This window comes from Pipistrellus hanaki, assembly GCF_964339955.1.
Source record: "Pipistrellus hanaki genome assembly, chromosome: 8".
NCBI lineage: Eukaryota > Metazoa > Chordata > Mammalia > Chiroptera > Vespertilionidae > Pipistrellus > Pipistrellus hanaki.
The window spans coordinates 41,647,357-41,663,805 of NC_140510.1; the positions used below are offsets into that span (position 1 = coordinate 41,647,357).

Consider the following 16,449-nt stretch of genomic DNA (forward strand, 5'->3'; position numbering starts at 1 on the left):
GAGAGGTAGGAGATGAGGCTGAATATCATGTGGGTGTTGTTCTCTTGGCCGTAGTTACTCAACAGAGTTTTTTTTTTTCTTTATTTGATTTCAGCAGAGGGACAGCTATGATTTAGAACAATTATTTGGAGACATTGTACAATGGAAAATAAAAATGTCAAAGAGAATTGAACCTATGGTTTATCTTGGAGATTTGCAGGCAGAGAGACCTGAAATATGGAGGTTTCAGTGGAAAAAGAAAAAAAAAAAAGGAAAGATAAATTCCACAGCAGCAGAAATAACAGCCTATGGGACTAGATGTTAGTGTCTTTCCGCTTAGGTAATTGATATTTGGGTGATATATTACCTACAGTAGGGAAGAAAAGAGAAAATACTAGTCTGAGGTTAGCTTATAAGCAATATAGGCATTACAGACTGAATAAAAATGAAATTTTTTCATTTCTACAATGGTTCTCACTAGTATATTGTGTTGAACATGTATTTGTTGGAGAAGATATGACAATTCCCAAACTATAACTCCTTACAAACTAAATGGAAAACTATGTACATCCATATTCTTCCCATAAATACCCAGCAATCACTTAAAAACATACCAATGAGGTCACTCACTCTCCTCTCCTGAGGCCCCTTCCCTCAGAACAGAACATTCTGCTCAATGATCCTAACTGGTGACATGTATTTGATAATGTCAGCGGTACCTGATTAGGGGTAGACAATCTCTTTTCTCGGGCTCGCCTGTGGCCTTCAACACCAAGGTGGGAACTTCTTCTCCTGATGCTCTCTTCTGATTCCGAGTTGGACAATTTCTCATCATCTCCCTTTTCTCCCCCACTGGAGAGCTTTTGATTTTTTTTCTTTCTTCTGTTTCTTCTTTCTTTTGCGCTTTTAGAACTCAGTTTAGATGTTTCAGAAGAACTCTCAGAGAGGCCCATGATCCGGCTTCTCCTCCTACTTGTATATTCAGCGGCTGCCTCCACTAATGCCTGTTGGATCCAGATGTCACACATACGGTGAGTCATTTCCAAAGTTGGGGAAATGTGACCATGGCAAACCTCTCTACCATGAATTTAATTATATTGTGCATATAATCATGTGCCTTGTATGAGAAGAAATGTCATTTTCTTAACACTATGATCAGAGATCTTACTAGTACAAAGTATGTATTCATTGCTTCTCCTGAACTATAATAATGTTAAGTTCTGTTCTGGAATTACATATTATTACTATTACATATTATTACTATATTTATAGTAAAGCAACTTTACATAATATATGCAAAAGTTTTACTCAGTAATTCTGGAACATAAAGCATACCATGTGATAAGATAATTTGCATATTTTGTTCAGATAATTAACGCAATAGTATCAAAAGAATCAGGCCCTTTATAGCTTAGTGAAGAATAAATTATCTGGAAATTAAAATTAATTATCACAAAATAATATCCCAAGGAAATGAAAGAGACTTCTAGGAGTGCCCTAGGAAATTCCTGAGATAATCTTTATAGAATAAAAATCCTTGTAAAATTTTGAAGATGTATTGTGAATAAAAAATAAAAAAATACTAATAATCCTACATCCCCCAAAATAACTGGTATTACTATTTCTTCCAGTCTTTATATAAATAATTTTTAAAATTTTTGTCTTATATTCAATTTTATATTCTACTACTTAATACATTGTTATAACAATATGTTTTCCTGTCTTAATATTCTTAAAACTCATAATTCTATGGCTCAAAAATATTCTAAGGTACAAAAGTATCATAACCCTCTTAACCATTTTCTAATTTTTGAAAATGTAAATGCTTTATAATAGTTACTATTATTAAAATACTGCATGAACATTTTTTCTGCATCAAGTTTCTCTGCATTATAGGTTGCTAATCTCTCTTCAATGGGTTTGATTCCTTGAAGAGATTTAACTAGGCAAACTATCAAATGAGTGTTAATATTTGCAGAATACTTGAAATTTTAGTTCTTAGTACAAACTTTCTCAAACTTTTCCACTAAATTACCCCTTTGGAGAGAGGATTAAGGAGAAATCCTTAAAAATTTGTGACTTAGCCCAAAGTGGTCACAACCATAAGTATATATTTTTTTAATAGTGCACATTTTATTTTAAAAATATTTAAATTAAAAAAAAATTGGTACCCATTTTTCTTTCTACCCGTAGAGTATCTGTTAACATTAACATTAAAATAATTTCTCCTAAACCTTTCTGAACAAATTTTCTGGAGAAATACATCATGTTTTAGGACTTTGCACAATGCCCAGACACTGAGAAATCACAGGTAACAGGTTTAGGAGAAACAGAACATTCTCTGTGCTGATTATGGGGGAAAGTGGACTGGGTCAGATGTCAATTTAACTCAATCCAGAATTGGTTCCTTCGACCGCACCAGAATGAAGATTCTGTTTATATAAAGGAATCCATTAGGGAAGATTGCCCTGGGGAAGGTGGAGGACAGACCACAGGGCCTCTGCGTTCCCTCTGCACTTCTACTTCTAGCAAGAATGTTAAGCCAAATAACAATACCTCAGCTTCTTCTTGCTCTTTTCTAAGTCGATCTAACATCTGTTGAAATTCTAATTCTTTCTGCCTGGCTTCTTCGATATTTGCCTGGTTCTGTTCTTCGTAGGCCATGGCAACCACAGCCAGGATCAAGTTTATTAGATAAAAGGAGCCCAGGAAAATCACCACAACAAAGAAGATCATGTATGTTTTCCCAGCAGCACGCAGTGTCTAGGGGAAAATGGAAACCATTATTTTAGTAACAAAAAAGGTATTTTTGTAAGTGGTTTCAACTTGAATGACATACTAAACATGAGCAAATTGGGAAGTTCTGCATAATCTCATGTTACCAAACTATAAAGGGATAAAATTATATCTTCATGGACAACAACCAGTATTAAAATGTGTACTTTTTAGCATAAAATATATAACAATTAAACTTGTACTGAAATTAGGTATAATTCTTGGTTATTATTAAGTAGAATAATCCTGAAAAAATTTTCTCTAGTCTAAAAATTAATAAAAAAATTAACTGCTTTGTTCATTTTTAAATTATAGGACTAGATAAATAGTTCCTTTTAATTTTAAAATTTGTTCTTTAACAAGAAATACTAGCGATGATGCATTTTGATCATAAAAGATAGATACCATCATATGAACTTATTTACCCATATTATTCTTATTTTAATTAACATTTACTAAAAATTTAACAATGAAAATGGTAAAAATAATTCAAATGGTACAGATATTAAATGAAAAATAAGTCCTATCTCTGATGCCTAGTTACTCAAATCCTTTTTCTATCAGTTAATGTTGTCTTGTCTTGGATAAATTCTAAGTATGTAGAGTAATTGTTAGCTCAATAGGTATATTCACTTTAATTTTCATAGTAATTCCAATGCTACTCTCTCCAGGGGTTCCCAGGAATGTCTTCCTCAACATATCTTAGACAGTATTTCTCTTTTGATTTACATTTTGATCTTTGTCATTCTGACAGGTAAAAAAACCTATGCCACTGAAAAGGTGAATATCTTTTTGCATACTTAAAAGTCATTTATATTTCTTTTTTCCTTTATATTTGTATTTCCTTTCTATGTTCATTTATAATATTCTCAAAAATTAAATAAATATAAAACAGGCCAAAAGAAGAATCTGTGGAAAAGTGAGAAAAGTTTTGGTTATCCTGTGCAAACTGACCAACCAGAGGAATGACTGGCTTGGGGGGGAGGGGGAGAGGCGGGGCCGGCGAGCAGGTGATGCCAGGCCAGCCAAGGTGGATGCCAGTGGGCAGAGGAAGGAGGGGGCGATCAGGGGGCAGTGACTGGCAGAGGTGGAGGGGCGATCAAGGGATGGGGCTGGCCTCTTGATAGCCACTCACTGGCCAGTGCTATCCCCCAGTCGCCCAGCCCGTCACCTCCTGCAGAGGGAGGCCAGATTGTGGCTTGGGGGCGTGGGCCTAAGCTATCAGTCAAACATCCCCCAAGGGCTCCTGGTCCGCGAGAGTGTGCAGGCTGGGCCGAGGGACCCCCTCCCCAAGAGCATGCATTTTCATGCATTGGGTCTCTTAAGTATTTATAAATCAGAATAGTCATTTTTGGTCTCCTTCCTCTTGGGGAAAAGACAGAGCCCAAAGGCCCAAGAGGATCACATTGAAGTCAGGGGAGATGACCATGTGAATTAACAATTGCAGTAGAAGAGATAGATGCTTTAGACTGAAGAATGTGCAAAGGGCATGCAGGTCTAGAGCAAGGAGCCATTGACTTAGAAGAGAATGTAGAGAAGTGAACTGAGTCTTTAACTCTTATGTTAATTTTCTATGGCTGCCATAGCAAAATGCTCAGACAACAGAAATGTATTTCTCACAGTCTGAAGGCTGGGAGTTCAATGTGAAAGTGCTGGCATGTATGTATCTCCCGAGGCCTATTTCCTTGGCTTGCAGATGGCCACCTCCTCACTGAATCCTCACATGGCCTTTTCTCTCCATTTGTGTGTATTTCCGGTGTCTCTCTTGCTCATGTCTGAATCTTCTTTTCTCAGGAGACCACAGTCAGATTGAATCATGATGCACCCTAATAGACTAATTTTAACTCAATTGCCTCTTTATAGGCTCTCACTCCAAATATAGTCATTGTAAGGTACTGGGAGTTAGGATTTCAACATATGAATTTGGAGGCATGCAATTAAGTCTATAACAATTGTATATGGGAGTTCAAAAAATAAAGCATGGTGAGCATAGGACAGCCTGGCTGTTGGGCATTCTAAGCACAAAGGTACATTAGGAAAGCATAGTTTGTTCAAGAGAGATAGGAGAGAATATTACAATATATTTCTTGTTATTTACTTAGGATATTATGGGATACTACATTTACAAAGGGGGACATGAGATATTTAGAGATCAAATAAGTCCAGGAAAGATAATAAAGTAATTTATCATTCAAGAACTATCCATTTAATAGTGCTAGAAGCAGAAAATGTTTAATTTTAGTAATAAGACAATAGAGTTTTCTCCACTCTAAATTGAATAAGACATCACATATTTAAAGCAGGCAAGAGCCACACATCAGATTATGCAAAGGATGTTTCTCTTGGCACTCACCTGTTGGTAAAGGTTTTCCCAGTAATCCTGAGTCATTAGCCTAAACAAGGCTAAGAAGGCCCAACCGAAAGTGTCAAAGCTCGTGTAGCCATAGTCTGGGTTTCTGCCTCCTTTCACACACACGTACCCCTCTGGACACTGACTACATGAGAAAAGGAATAACAAGTCAGAGTGGCTTCAGAATACAAGCTAAATAGTCCTACAGAAATGTGGGAAACTTAACCAAAAACACATTTTTTTTGGAGTTAGGAGGAACTGGGTTTGAATCCTACCCCCTACTATTTGCTGTTGGTAAATTTGTCAAATTACTTAAATTTTTCCAAGGCCAGTGCCTTCTTTTTGTGTAAACAAGATAATAACACCTATCTCGAATGGTTTAGATTGTTATTAAGTTTAAAGAAGATAATGTATGCAAATTACCTAGCCTAGTTCCTGCACATAGATAAATAGTAGCTGCTATTACATCATCATCATCATCATCACTATTAAAACTTGGAAACATACACCAGATGTTAAATAATAATTATTGTATCTTTAACGACCTCTAACAAAAGTATCTCTCCTCCCACCCACACACCTTTATTATTCTTGGAGTGAATCACAATAAAGAATAGTCAAAGCAGCTTGGCTGGTGTAGCTGGGTGGTTGAGCATCGACCCATGAACCAGGAAGTCACTGTTCGATTCCAGGTCAGGGCACATGCCCAGGGTACAGGCTCGATCCCCAACAGGGGGCATGCAGGAGGCAGCCAATCAATTATCCTCTCTCAACATTGATGTTTCTATCCTTTTCTCCCTCTCCCTTCCTCTCTCTATAAACAATAATGTGTGTGTGTGTGTGTGTGTGTGTGTGTGTGTGTGTGTACTGAGTGGCCAGATTATTATGACTTCTGAATGCATAATAATATGGCCATTCAGTGTATATTCTATATAATAAAAGGCTAATATGCAAATTGTCCCCTAGACCAAGAGTTTGACCAGCAGGCAGGCCGGCCAACTGCCCATGTCCCCTCCCCTTGGCCAGGCTGGCTCCACCCCACCCATGCATGAATTCATGCACTGGGTCTCTAATATATATATATATATATATATATTAGAGAGAGAGAGAGAGAGACAAGAGAGAGAAGGGGGGGCAGGTTATTATGCATTCAGAGATCATAATAATCTGGCAACTCAGTGTATTATATATATTATTGTAAAGAATATACATGTATATGTAAAGAATAGTCAAAACATAGCAATTGTGTAAGATTTATAGCCTTAAGACTCTTTTCCTTTCTCAAACTGGTGGGTTGGTATGTATGATGCCAAGTAAACAGTGTTCTGAGGTATCTTTGGGAGCAGCCACCTCATCATCTCTATTTTTATGTTTCCAGGGCATGTGAAGAGATCTATCTGGGCAGAAGGAGAACAAATACAAAATACTGCAGCAGAAACAAAGTTGGTGTGCAGGAGAAATAGCAAGGTGGATATCTGCATTAATATGACATTCTTAAAATATCTTTACCCAAGCCCATGGGATGCTTTTATTTTTTAGAGTGCCCCAACTTTCACTGCATTCAGTCACCTATCAGTCACACTTGATTGGAGAATGAGAAGAATTTGAGGATGGAAAGAAAATTTGATTTTCTTCAGAAAAAAGCAAAGCTAGAAAGTAACCAACCAAAGTTTGGGAGGGTTTACTGGAAATCTTCTTTTCTATTGTCTTAAGGCTTATACTATGTATATCTTGTTTTTATTTAGACACTACCTCCAATTTTTACGTTTAAAGGTATGCATAACTATGAACGGAATAAAGTCTGAACTCACGGTGGGGGCAGAAGGAATTAAATGATGCCATGAAATATGTAAAAACAATATGAATCAAAGGTTCTTATCAGTAATCTGAATAAGTATGTTTTTTCTTTTTTCTTTTTTTAAGTCTTTACACTAAAAATAAATACTACATACCCTGCGTCTGAGCTGTTACCACAAAGGAGAGCATCTTTAGATCCCTCCAAGAAATAAAAATAGTCTGTGTGGGAAGAAATTGAACAGTAAAAGGTTACGGAAGGTAAGCTGCAGCAAGCAAATTAATTAATATAGACATTTACACACATTTAGGTGTATGCTTATATGTATGTATTTATTTCTCATATAGTCTCCCTCAAATATTTATTGATAAGCTCTTATGGGCCAGGCAATGAATGGTAATAAACATGATAATAAACATCTCCTCTCTAAGCCTATATTTCAGAAGAAAATCAAGAATAATGTATAGGACTGAGACAAATGATTATGGAATAATATTTTACTATTGGTTTAGCTGTCCCTCATGTGTAAAGGCAATATAAAGACACATTACAAAATTCAGGGACTCTTTTTACTGTTTTTGAAAGAAAAATTGCTTGAGGCCATTTCAGAAGGTTTAAAAAGAACTCATTCAAATTCCAAACTCAGTACTGTAACCAAGAATAAAAGGACTAATAAAAAAAAAGTGCCAAAACCGGTTTGGCTCAGTGGATAGAGCATTGGTCTTGAGGACTGAAAGGTCCTAGATTCGACTCTGGTCAAGGGCATGTACATTGGCAGTTGGTTGATGCTTCTCTCTCAAACAATGTTTCTAGATATCTATCCCTCTCCCTTCATTTCTGTGAAAAATCAATAAAATATATTTTTTTAAAAAGTTGTTTAAATAAAAGTTGTACATTGATTCACAAAAGAGTATGTAAATGTAAATAATTTACCATAGATGATATATTACTTTTACGGCATATGAATTGAGGAATAAAATTCTTTGGATATTGGAAATAAAATGTAAGATCGTATTAACAAAAATTAGAAACTGACAAAATAAAGATAAAAATAAGAAAAATATGCTAAATTCTTCATCAAAAGCCTGCAGTAAAAATAAATAAATAAATAAATAAAATAAATTACATTTTACTTGAAAACCTTCCGTTTTCTTGTTTTAGATTATATATATTTTTGGTTTTATTTACACTTTTTAAATATATTAGCTACATTTTATTTGCTTTCATCTTCTCCATTGAGTGGACAAGTAAAGTAAAAAAAAAAAAAAAATGATGTATAGAATTCTTTATTATCCAAGGAGAATCCTGACCTTACTTCCTGATCTCCTTCCATCACAGGCACTTACATTTTAAGGTTTCTTGATTTACAGCCCACTCTGGGTCTAATGATCTTTAAGGTTTATCCGTTCATGCAGGCAACATCATACAGACACATTGCAAGTGTGAGAAAGCACGATCTTGCTAGATTGCATGCATTCTCACCCAAACTTGAGAAAAACTATATTAGGGATTAATTGTTTAGAAGACATAAAAGTTCGTGCTTTCTGTAACATACTCTAAAATATACTTGTGAATTTAGCAGACTTCTGAGACAATGTGTGTAGATCATCTGATATGATACCTTTTAGAACTAGCTCCGATAAATTAAACTTTGGTGTGATGCATTAATGAGACTGAAGAAGCCATTAGCAAGAACTGTAAAATCTGTCATTGGTTATAATATAAGGGTAGTGCTGATAAATCTGAGTAAACTGTTTTGCTGTATGGAACTCTTTATAAATACTATTAAGACATTCATTTTAATATGTAGTAATTGATATATCACTATATTATAACTAATGTAAGTATATCATACTATTATAGTTATAAGTATAATATACATGTACAATATAACTATATTCTCACAGAATAAATTACACTATAAAATAAGCATAGGTAAAGATTATACAATAAAATTAAATACATAAAAATATATATTATGATGAAATGTAATAATTAATAGTATTAAGACATAGCTAAATTGATTTCCCTAGAGCAAATTTATTCTTTTTTTAAATTTTACAGAAATTAAGAATTATGAAAGTACCTCATGCTTCCAATAAAAGGACTGCTAAAAAGCTTTGAACCAGGGAGAGTGATTAAAAATATAATATGATACAAATTCACACTATAGCAACTTTCGACATATTTGAATAATTTTGAAATAACTAAAATGAAAGCAACATTTAGCCTTCAAAGAGATGCGTGCTTTTAGCTTTATTTCCACCTCTGAACCACTGCAGGGACAGTCGTACCTCCGTAGAGCTCTTCATCAAGGTCGTCCAGCATGCTTGATGTTACATTTTCAAGGGAAGCCCGCAGACATTTGTGCTTCAGGCTGCCCATGAAGAGCTGCAGGCCGATCAGCGCAAACACGCTCAGACAGAACACCGTCAGGATCATGACGTCTGAGAGCTTCTTCACAGACTGGATCAGGGCCCCCACGATGGTCTTCAGGCCTGAATGCAGAGGGTGTGTAAAAAGGTATTCATAATGAAATAAAGTTTCTGAATGAGAAACAGACACAAACACAGCTTTCCTGGAAATGCATGCATTATATCAAGTCAGTGACCTTAAATAGCCTAACTTAAAAAAAGCCCATGAGGCCAAAAAAAGTGGATTTACTGGTTTTTATATATTGTTTCCATATATTATTACAAACAATTAGAAATTGTAAAATATTTCCAAATATTTTGTAAAATATTTCCAAATATTATTACAAACAATTAGAAATTGTAAAATATTTCCAAAAAAAAAAAAATTTGGTTGCTCAAACCATATCCACATTCACTTGTAAAAAAATAAGCTTTTAAAAGTGTCAATTCAGTAAATTCTTGTCAAACAAACCATTTCTCTATATACTAGTACGAACACAAAGAGGCTAACTTGCAATGTATAGTGACAACTTACTAATTTTCAGTTAAGAAATGGTTTGTTGAGGAAAGATAAAAGAAATATGTCATGCAATACCTTCATGCTGATATTTTCTCTCTCTTTTCTTAACTCTATGAAAAGCAATGTAAACAAATTGAAATTTTCATTCCTGAATCAGTCAAATGGAAAATGAACTGTTAAGACAGGAGAGAAAATTTCAAGTTGAGATGTGAGCCACATGGCCATCTTCATCCTCTAAGACCCATGCAACTGATTAAACTCAAAGGCTGACTTTTAATAAGGATTCTGAAAAACATAAGAAATTAGATCCATTGAATTTGCATAAGAGAGTGTTTCTTGTCTTTTCTCCAAATGATCAAAGTCAGCCCTCGTGTTTAACTCTCACCTGGAATGACTGAAATTGTTTTCAGTGCTCGGAGAACTCTGAATGTTCTCAACGCTGAGACATTGCCCAGGTCCACAAATTCTGTCACATATCTGCAATAGGGGAGTTTATACACAAACACAGTGACAACACACACACAGACACAAAGGACAACTCCCAAATAGTTGGAGTTATGTGTGGCCTAATGCTTCATACCAATCACTTCTTACCTGGGATTACAGAAATAGTTTTCAAAGCTCTCAACACTCTGAAAGTTCGAAGAGCTGAAACATTGCCTAGGTTTACAAATTCTGTTAAATACCTGTAGAATTAAATCAGAGTCATTCAGAATTTAGATAGAGTCTATGATACTTACCTGTGCCTTTAGTCAAGGTATTTCCTGCATTTGGAAAGTCTTAAAGATATAGTTCTGCAAACCTTTTCTTTCCTACCATACCTCATCGAATTTAAATAGATCTCATTTGACATATTTGATGTGAGCAAAATGTAAATACATTATTAAAATGGTTTCGTACACTTAAATGCCCAAATAAACAACATGCTTTAGGCATTAGATCTCAACATTATGGTTATATAGATATTTAATAATCTTATAAAACATCAGTGGCAAACCTGGGAAACTGTAAGCTAAGTGAAAGAAGCCAGACACAAAAGGCCACATACTATGTGGTTCCATTCATGTGAAAAGACTACAGTAGATAAATCCATAGAGATGAAACATAGATGAGTGCCTTCCAGTAGCTGGAAGCGGGGAGGGGAAGGTTTAAATGGAAGTGACTGCTTTTTGGAGGTGATGAAAATATTCTGAAATTAGAGAGTGGTGATGGTTGCACAACTTTGGGAACAGACTAAGCATACTGAATTTTATACTTTAAAGGAGTAAATTTTATGGTCTGTAGAGTCTATTACTATAATAAAGGAGACACCCCCTGAGAAGTGGCAGCCTTGACACAATGTTGTCTCACCAGTTAGTGGTACCTACAACTGCAGTCATGTGTGATCATGAAAGGAGGGAACTTGATGGACAAGGAGGTGGGACAGGGGGTGAGGGAACTGGAGACCAGAAATCTAAAGACCCTTCGTTTTTGTCTAAGTTCTCTTAATGAACATTCACTACTCTTACATCAAAACGATAGAACCAAAAATATTCTATCTAGGTTTGAGATTTAAAAATTTTAAAAAATGTTTCTGACATATTTTGGAAGAAAGTCACCATGTGAATAAATTACAATTATATGTTAATCTTTTTCTCCTTGAAAATAAACTGTGGATGCATGTGTAATGCATATACAATGCATTAAGGTTAGGTTTAATATGCAGTGACAGCCCTTATAAAATTCTAGAGGCCCGGTGCACAAAATTTGTGCACAGGGGGCAGGGTGGGGATTGTCCCTCAGCCCAGCCTGCACCCTCTCCAATCTAGGACCCCTCAAGGGTCCCAGGATCAATCCTAAATGGGCAGTCAGACATCCCTCTCACAATCCAAGACTGCTGGCTCCCAACTGCTCGCCTGCCTTCCTGATTGCCCCTAACCGCTTCTGCCTGCCAGCCTGATTACCCCCTAACCACTCTCATGCCAGCCTGATTGATGTCTAATTGCTCCCTGCCAGACTGTTTGCCCCTAACTTCCCTCCTCTGCTGACTTGGTCACCCCTAATTGCCCTCCCCTGCATGGTTGATTGCCTTTCACTGCCCTCCCTTGCAGGCCTGGTCCCTCTCAACTGCCCTTCCCTGCAGGCATGGTGCCTCCCAACTGCCCTCCTCTACTTGTCTGATCACCCACAACTGCCCTCCCTTGCAGGCCTGGTCCCTCTCAACTGCCCTCCCTTGCAGGCCTGGTGCCTCCCAACCGCCCTCCCCTGCTGGCCATCTTGTGGTGGCCATCTTGTGTCCACATGGAGGCAGGATCTTTGACTACATGGGGGCAGCCATATTGTGTGTTGGAGTGATGGTCAATCTGTATATAACTCTTTTATTAGATAAGATAGAGGCCTGGTGCAAGGGCGGGGGCCAGCTGGTTTGCCTGAAGGGTGTCCCAGATCAGGGTGAGGGTTCCCTTGGGGCGTACGGTGGCCTGAGCGAGGGGACTGTGGTGGTTTACAGGCCAGCCACGCCCCCTCCCCCAGTGACCCAAGCAGAGGCCCTGGTATCTGGGATATATTTACTTTCTACAATTGAAACTTTGTAGCCTGGAGCAGAGCCAAGCCTCCTGCTCACTCTGTGGCAGCAGCTGTTTCTGTTTGGATTTCTTTATCTTCTATAATTGAAACTTTTTAGCCTTGAGTGGAGGCTTAAACTGGCTAGGGCAGGCAGAAAGCTTGGTTTCTTCCATTGCCAGAGAAACTCAAGCCTCCCTCCTGTTCTCTGTGGCCACAGCCATCTTGGTTGGGGTTAATTTGCATGCTTGCTCTAATTGGCTGATGGGTGTGACTTGTGGGTGTAACTTGTGGGTGTAGAGGAGAGATAGTTAATTTTCATATTACTCTTTTATTACGTCAGATATTAGTGGCTCGGTGCACAAATTCATGCACATTGAAAAAAATTAATTAAAAGAAATATTTTAATATTGAATTCGCCCTTTCTCTATAATAGAAGTGTCAACTAAATTCATGATAGACAATGACATATCAAAACACATGCATGCGATTGGCACCAGTGAGAGCTTTATATGTATCATGCACGTGCGAGTCAACTTAGCCTTTTATAGATATAGAACAAACTTGCTTAGTTAGACCTGCTTTCTGATTTAGCTAAACTTTTTCCAACCCAGTAAAGCACTCCAACTTCTCTTTCAGGTAATTGTTAGCAACACAGCAGTAAATATCAACACAAAGCCCATTATTATTATTATAGATCACACAGGGAGAGAGAACAAAGGGCAAAATATTTAACTGCAGCAGTGTTTGACTATTCTGCACAATGAGAAAACCTGAAGTCATTTTCAAGTTCCACTATTTCTTACTTCTTTTCAGTTGGGTCATATTTCTAAATTTTCAAAAATCTCTGTTTTCTGGCTAATGAAAAGAAAATAGGATTCCATTGAGTGTCATATCTACCTACTCCAGGACTTCTGTGAGGATCAAATGAGATGAGGCACATGGAAATGCTTCATAGACATTTGGTTAAAGTGTAAAGTGTTTGCACTGACTATAAAGCAAGTCCTGTTCCTGGGCTGAAGAAACTGCAAGGAGGCTAGTTGTCGCTAGGGAGAGGTAGCTGTGCATTGCTATGTGACATCATTACCAGGATGGAGGGAAGGACACTTAGCATATTAACCTTTTATATATATACTTTTATATATTTTTAAAAAAATATTTTTATTGATTTTTTTACAGAAAGGCAGGGAGAGGGATAGAGTGTTAGAAACATCTATGAGAGAGAAACATTGATCAGCTGCCTCCTGCACATACTGGGGATGTGCCTGCAACCAAGGTACATGCCCCTGACCAGAATTGAACCTGGGACCCTTCAGTCCGCAGGCCGATGCTCTATCCACTGAGCCAAACCAGTTAGGGTGATACTTCTATAATTTAATATACATATTAGCACTTGAACAGTATATATTAATAAAAAGAGAACTGTACTTATAATTAAAGACCTATTTTTTTTCCTGTGATTCCAACAAGTTTTATTAGTTTTTAAGTAAGAGCTTGGAAAATGTGTGAACTTAATTGGCACCACATAGACTGTCCATCCAAGTGCTGGGTGCAGAGGGAGATGATCAATCTTAATGATGCCATACACATTCAAGTGAGAAATGATCTCCCTATGAAAGTTAGTATTTTCCAACAAATGACTAGCTTTTATACAGTTTTATTTAAATATAAGCATTGTTCTTACTGAAATACTGTGCTGTCTGTGATTTTCATGAGTTTGCTATTTGCAAAACTGAATGTAGTACTTACGCAAAAACAATGACGATAAAATCAAGCCAGTTCCATGGGTCACGAAGAAAAGTGAATTCTCCTACACAGAAGCCTCTTGCAAGGATTTTGATAAGTGATTCAAAAGTGTATATTCCAGTAAAAGTGTACCTAGACACAAGAACCCATTGGGATGTTAAATATGAAAAAAAAAAAATACAGCACTAGGTGAATGTTTATAATTTATTTTTTCCTGATTAATCAAGGGAAGGCATCTACTGCAGTGTGGCTCTTGGATTATGGACCCACTCTAACTATTAGAATAAACTAATAGTCAAGGTCTTTCAAAAAAAAAACCTTAGAATGTCCATATTGGAAACTCTCCTAGATAACAGAAGGACTGAAAGTTACTAAGAACATAGGTTTAGGTATGCCTGAAAAGTTCCTATGTTGATCCTATCAGGAATATAGCCAAGGATAAAAATATATATATAACATTTCTAACAACAGGCAGAATGTCTCATACATTCATTCTTCTGAAAAGGACTGTATCATCTAATTATTCTTTTCTAAATATTCTATTCTACTGCTGTCAGGTGGAATACCATAGGAGAGAAAATAATAATAGAAAGAAAAGAAACTATATAACATGGGAAGATAAATAACACAATTTTTGTAGATGGAACAACTTCCGGGAGGAAAAGGAAAGGATAACAATGATTCCAGTAAGACCATATTAAAATGTACATATACCCACTTACTCTACATTCTTGGCCCAGTCTGGAGGGTTACTCATGGTCATAAATATGCAGTTCGTGAGAATAGTGCACATGATAAGCATGCCGAACAAGGTAGCTTAGAGTTAAGGAATATAATGAACGACCATGGCAGGAATCTATTAATGTACTAATCTATTATCTACTTAATAATAACACCTGTTGAAATCTTTTCCTTAGAAAATAATCTATGCATATAAAAGCCTAAGCAACTGGCCAACTAGCTGACCAGCCAACTGGCTGGCAGCTATGATGTGCACTGACCACTAGGGGAAAGACGTTCAATGCAGGAGCTGCAGAGCAACAGCAACTTTGCAGAGTGCCCTCTCGCATTCTGGGACCCCACGGGGGATGTTAGACTGCTGGTTTAGGCCCAATGCCCCAGGCCAGGCCAAAGGACCCCACTGGTGCATGAATCCATGCACTGGGTCTCTAGTTATTAATAAGTTTATAGACTTTGTAAAATCTCCTTGAACACGAGAGTAATAGGTCAGAGTAATTTACCCTTAGTTTTAAAAATGGCATTCTTCCAATCTCTAAATTATATTGACCTATACTAAATTATATTGAAATGATAAACCAAAAACAGTCTTTTCAGGTACAAAAGGACTAAAAAATCTATATTAAAGAAGAGAACAAAAACTACATTTTAAAGAACCATTGCAAGTAAGCATTTTAAAAAGGATATGAATGTACTAAAATCTTAATAGATACTCTTCTCAGAGGACTGAAAGGAGAGAGGATGTACAAAGCAGGTGTGGCATTGAAGCGGAAGATTGCTTTCCCTCTGTTCAATACTATGAAAGTCTGCAGGATCAAAAAGAAAACAGGATGAAATTGAGAATCCAAAACTTAGTACATTAATCTCAGCAATTTTCCTCTCTCTGTGGTAGTGTCATATTAAAGTAACACTGCCATCAGGCTCAAGCAATGCAGTTCCAGTACCACTGAAACATCTACATGTATCATGCTGGCCAATGAACTGCAAGCCCATCACTTCTAAGCAGGTTAGGAAGTGAACTATTTATGAGTATGTGTTGCTTAGAGCACCCAAAATACAGTATCTTTTCTTTTTTTATATCCCTTCAATACCCACATCAGTAATAATAACTTGTGGCCATTGGAATTAGTTTAAAATACAACTTCCTTCACTAACTACACTGCATTGTGAGCAAATCAATTAAAAACTATCTATTCCTGATTTTTACCATAACACCTTGAGACTTTTATTTTTTAAAATATATTTTATTGATTATTTTACAGAGAGGAAGGGAGGAGGATAGAGAGTTAGAAACATTGATGAGAGAGAATCATCAATCAGCTGTCTCTTGCACCACCCCCACTGGGGATGTGCCTGCAACCAAGGTACATGCCCTTGACCAGAATCGAACCTGGGACCTTTCAGTTCCCAGACAGACGCTCTATCCACTGAGCCAAACCAGTCTAGGCAACACCTTGAGACTTTTAATTCTTGTTGGCTATTGTTATGGTTAGCAGAAAGTGCTCCAAAATATTAATTCCTTCAAAAAATATTTTCACAAATATTAGAGTTGGAATAATCCTACTACCCAGATCAATTTTTCTATTTTAGA

The 16,449-nt window shown here is 36.7% G+C and overlaps 1 protein-coding gene across 6 annotated transcripts in view; it reads right to left on the bottom strand.

Moving 5' to 3' along the window:
- The window catches only part of SCN9A (sodium voltage-gated channel alpha subunit 9), a 128,820-nt gene that overhangs the window by 57,197 nt on the left and 55,174 nt on the right, over window positions 1-16,449 (bottom strand). For 4 of the 6 annotated variants that reach the window (XM_084891583.1, XM_084891581.1, XM_084891584.1 and 1 more), the window contains 9 exons: window positions 15,546-15,664; window positions 14,843-14,932; window positions 14,124-14,252; window positions 10,428-10,519; window positions 9,194-9,397; window positions 7,057-7,120; window positions 5,108-5,249; window positions 2,536-2,742; window positions 699-983 (listed from right to left, as the gene is read on the bottom strand). In XM_084891583.1, coding sequence (XP_084747709.1) covers window positions 699-983; window positions 2,536-2,742; window positions 5,108-5,249; window positions 7,057-7,120; window positions 9,194-9,397; window positions 10,428-10,519; window positions 14,124-14,252; window positions 14,843-14,922 — 1,203 coding nt within the window. In that variant the 5' untranslated portion in view covers window positions 14,923-14,932; window positions 15,546-15,664. Of the gene's footprint in view, window positions 1-698; window positions 984-2,535; window positions 2,743-5,107; window positions 5,250-7,056; window positions 7,121-9,193; window positions 9,398-10,218; window positions 10,301-10,427; window positions 10,520-14,123; window positions 14,253-14,842; window positions 14,933-15,545; window positions 15,665-16,449 lie in introns of those variants that run through there. The other 2 variants (XM_084891582.1, XM_084891585.1) reach the window with 2 other exon arrangements.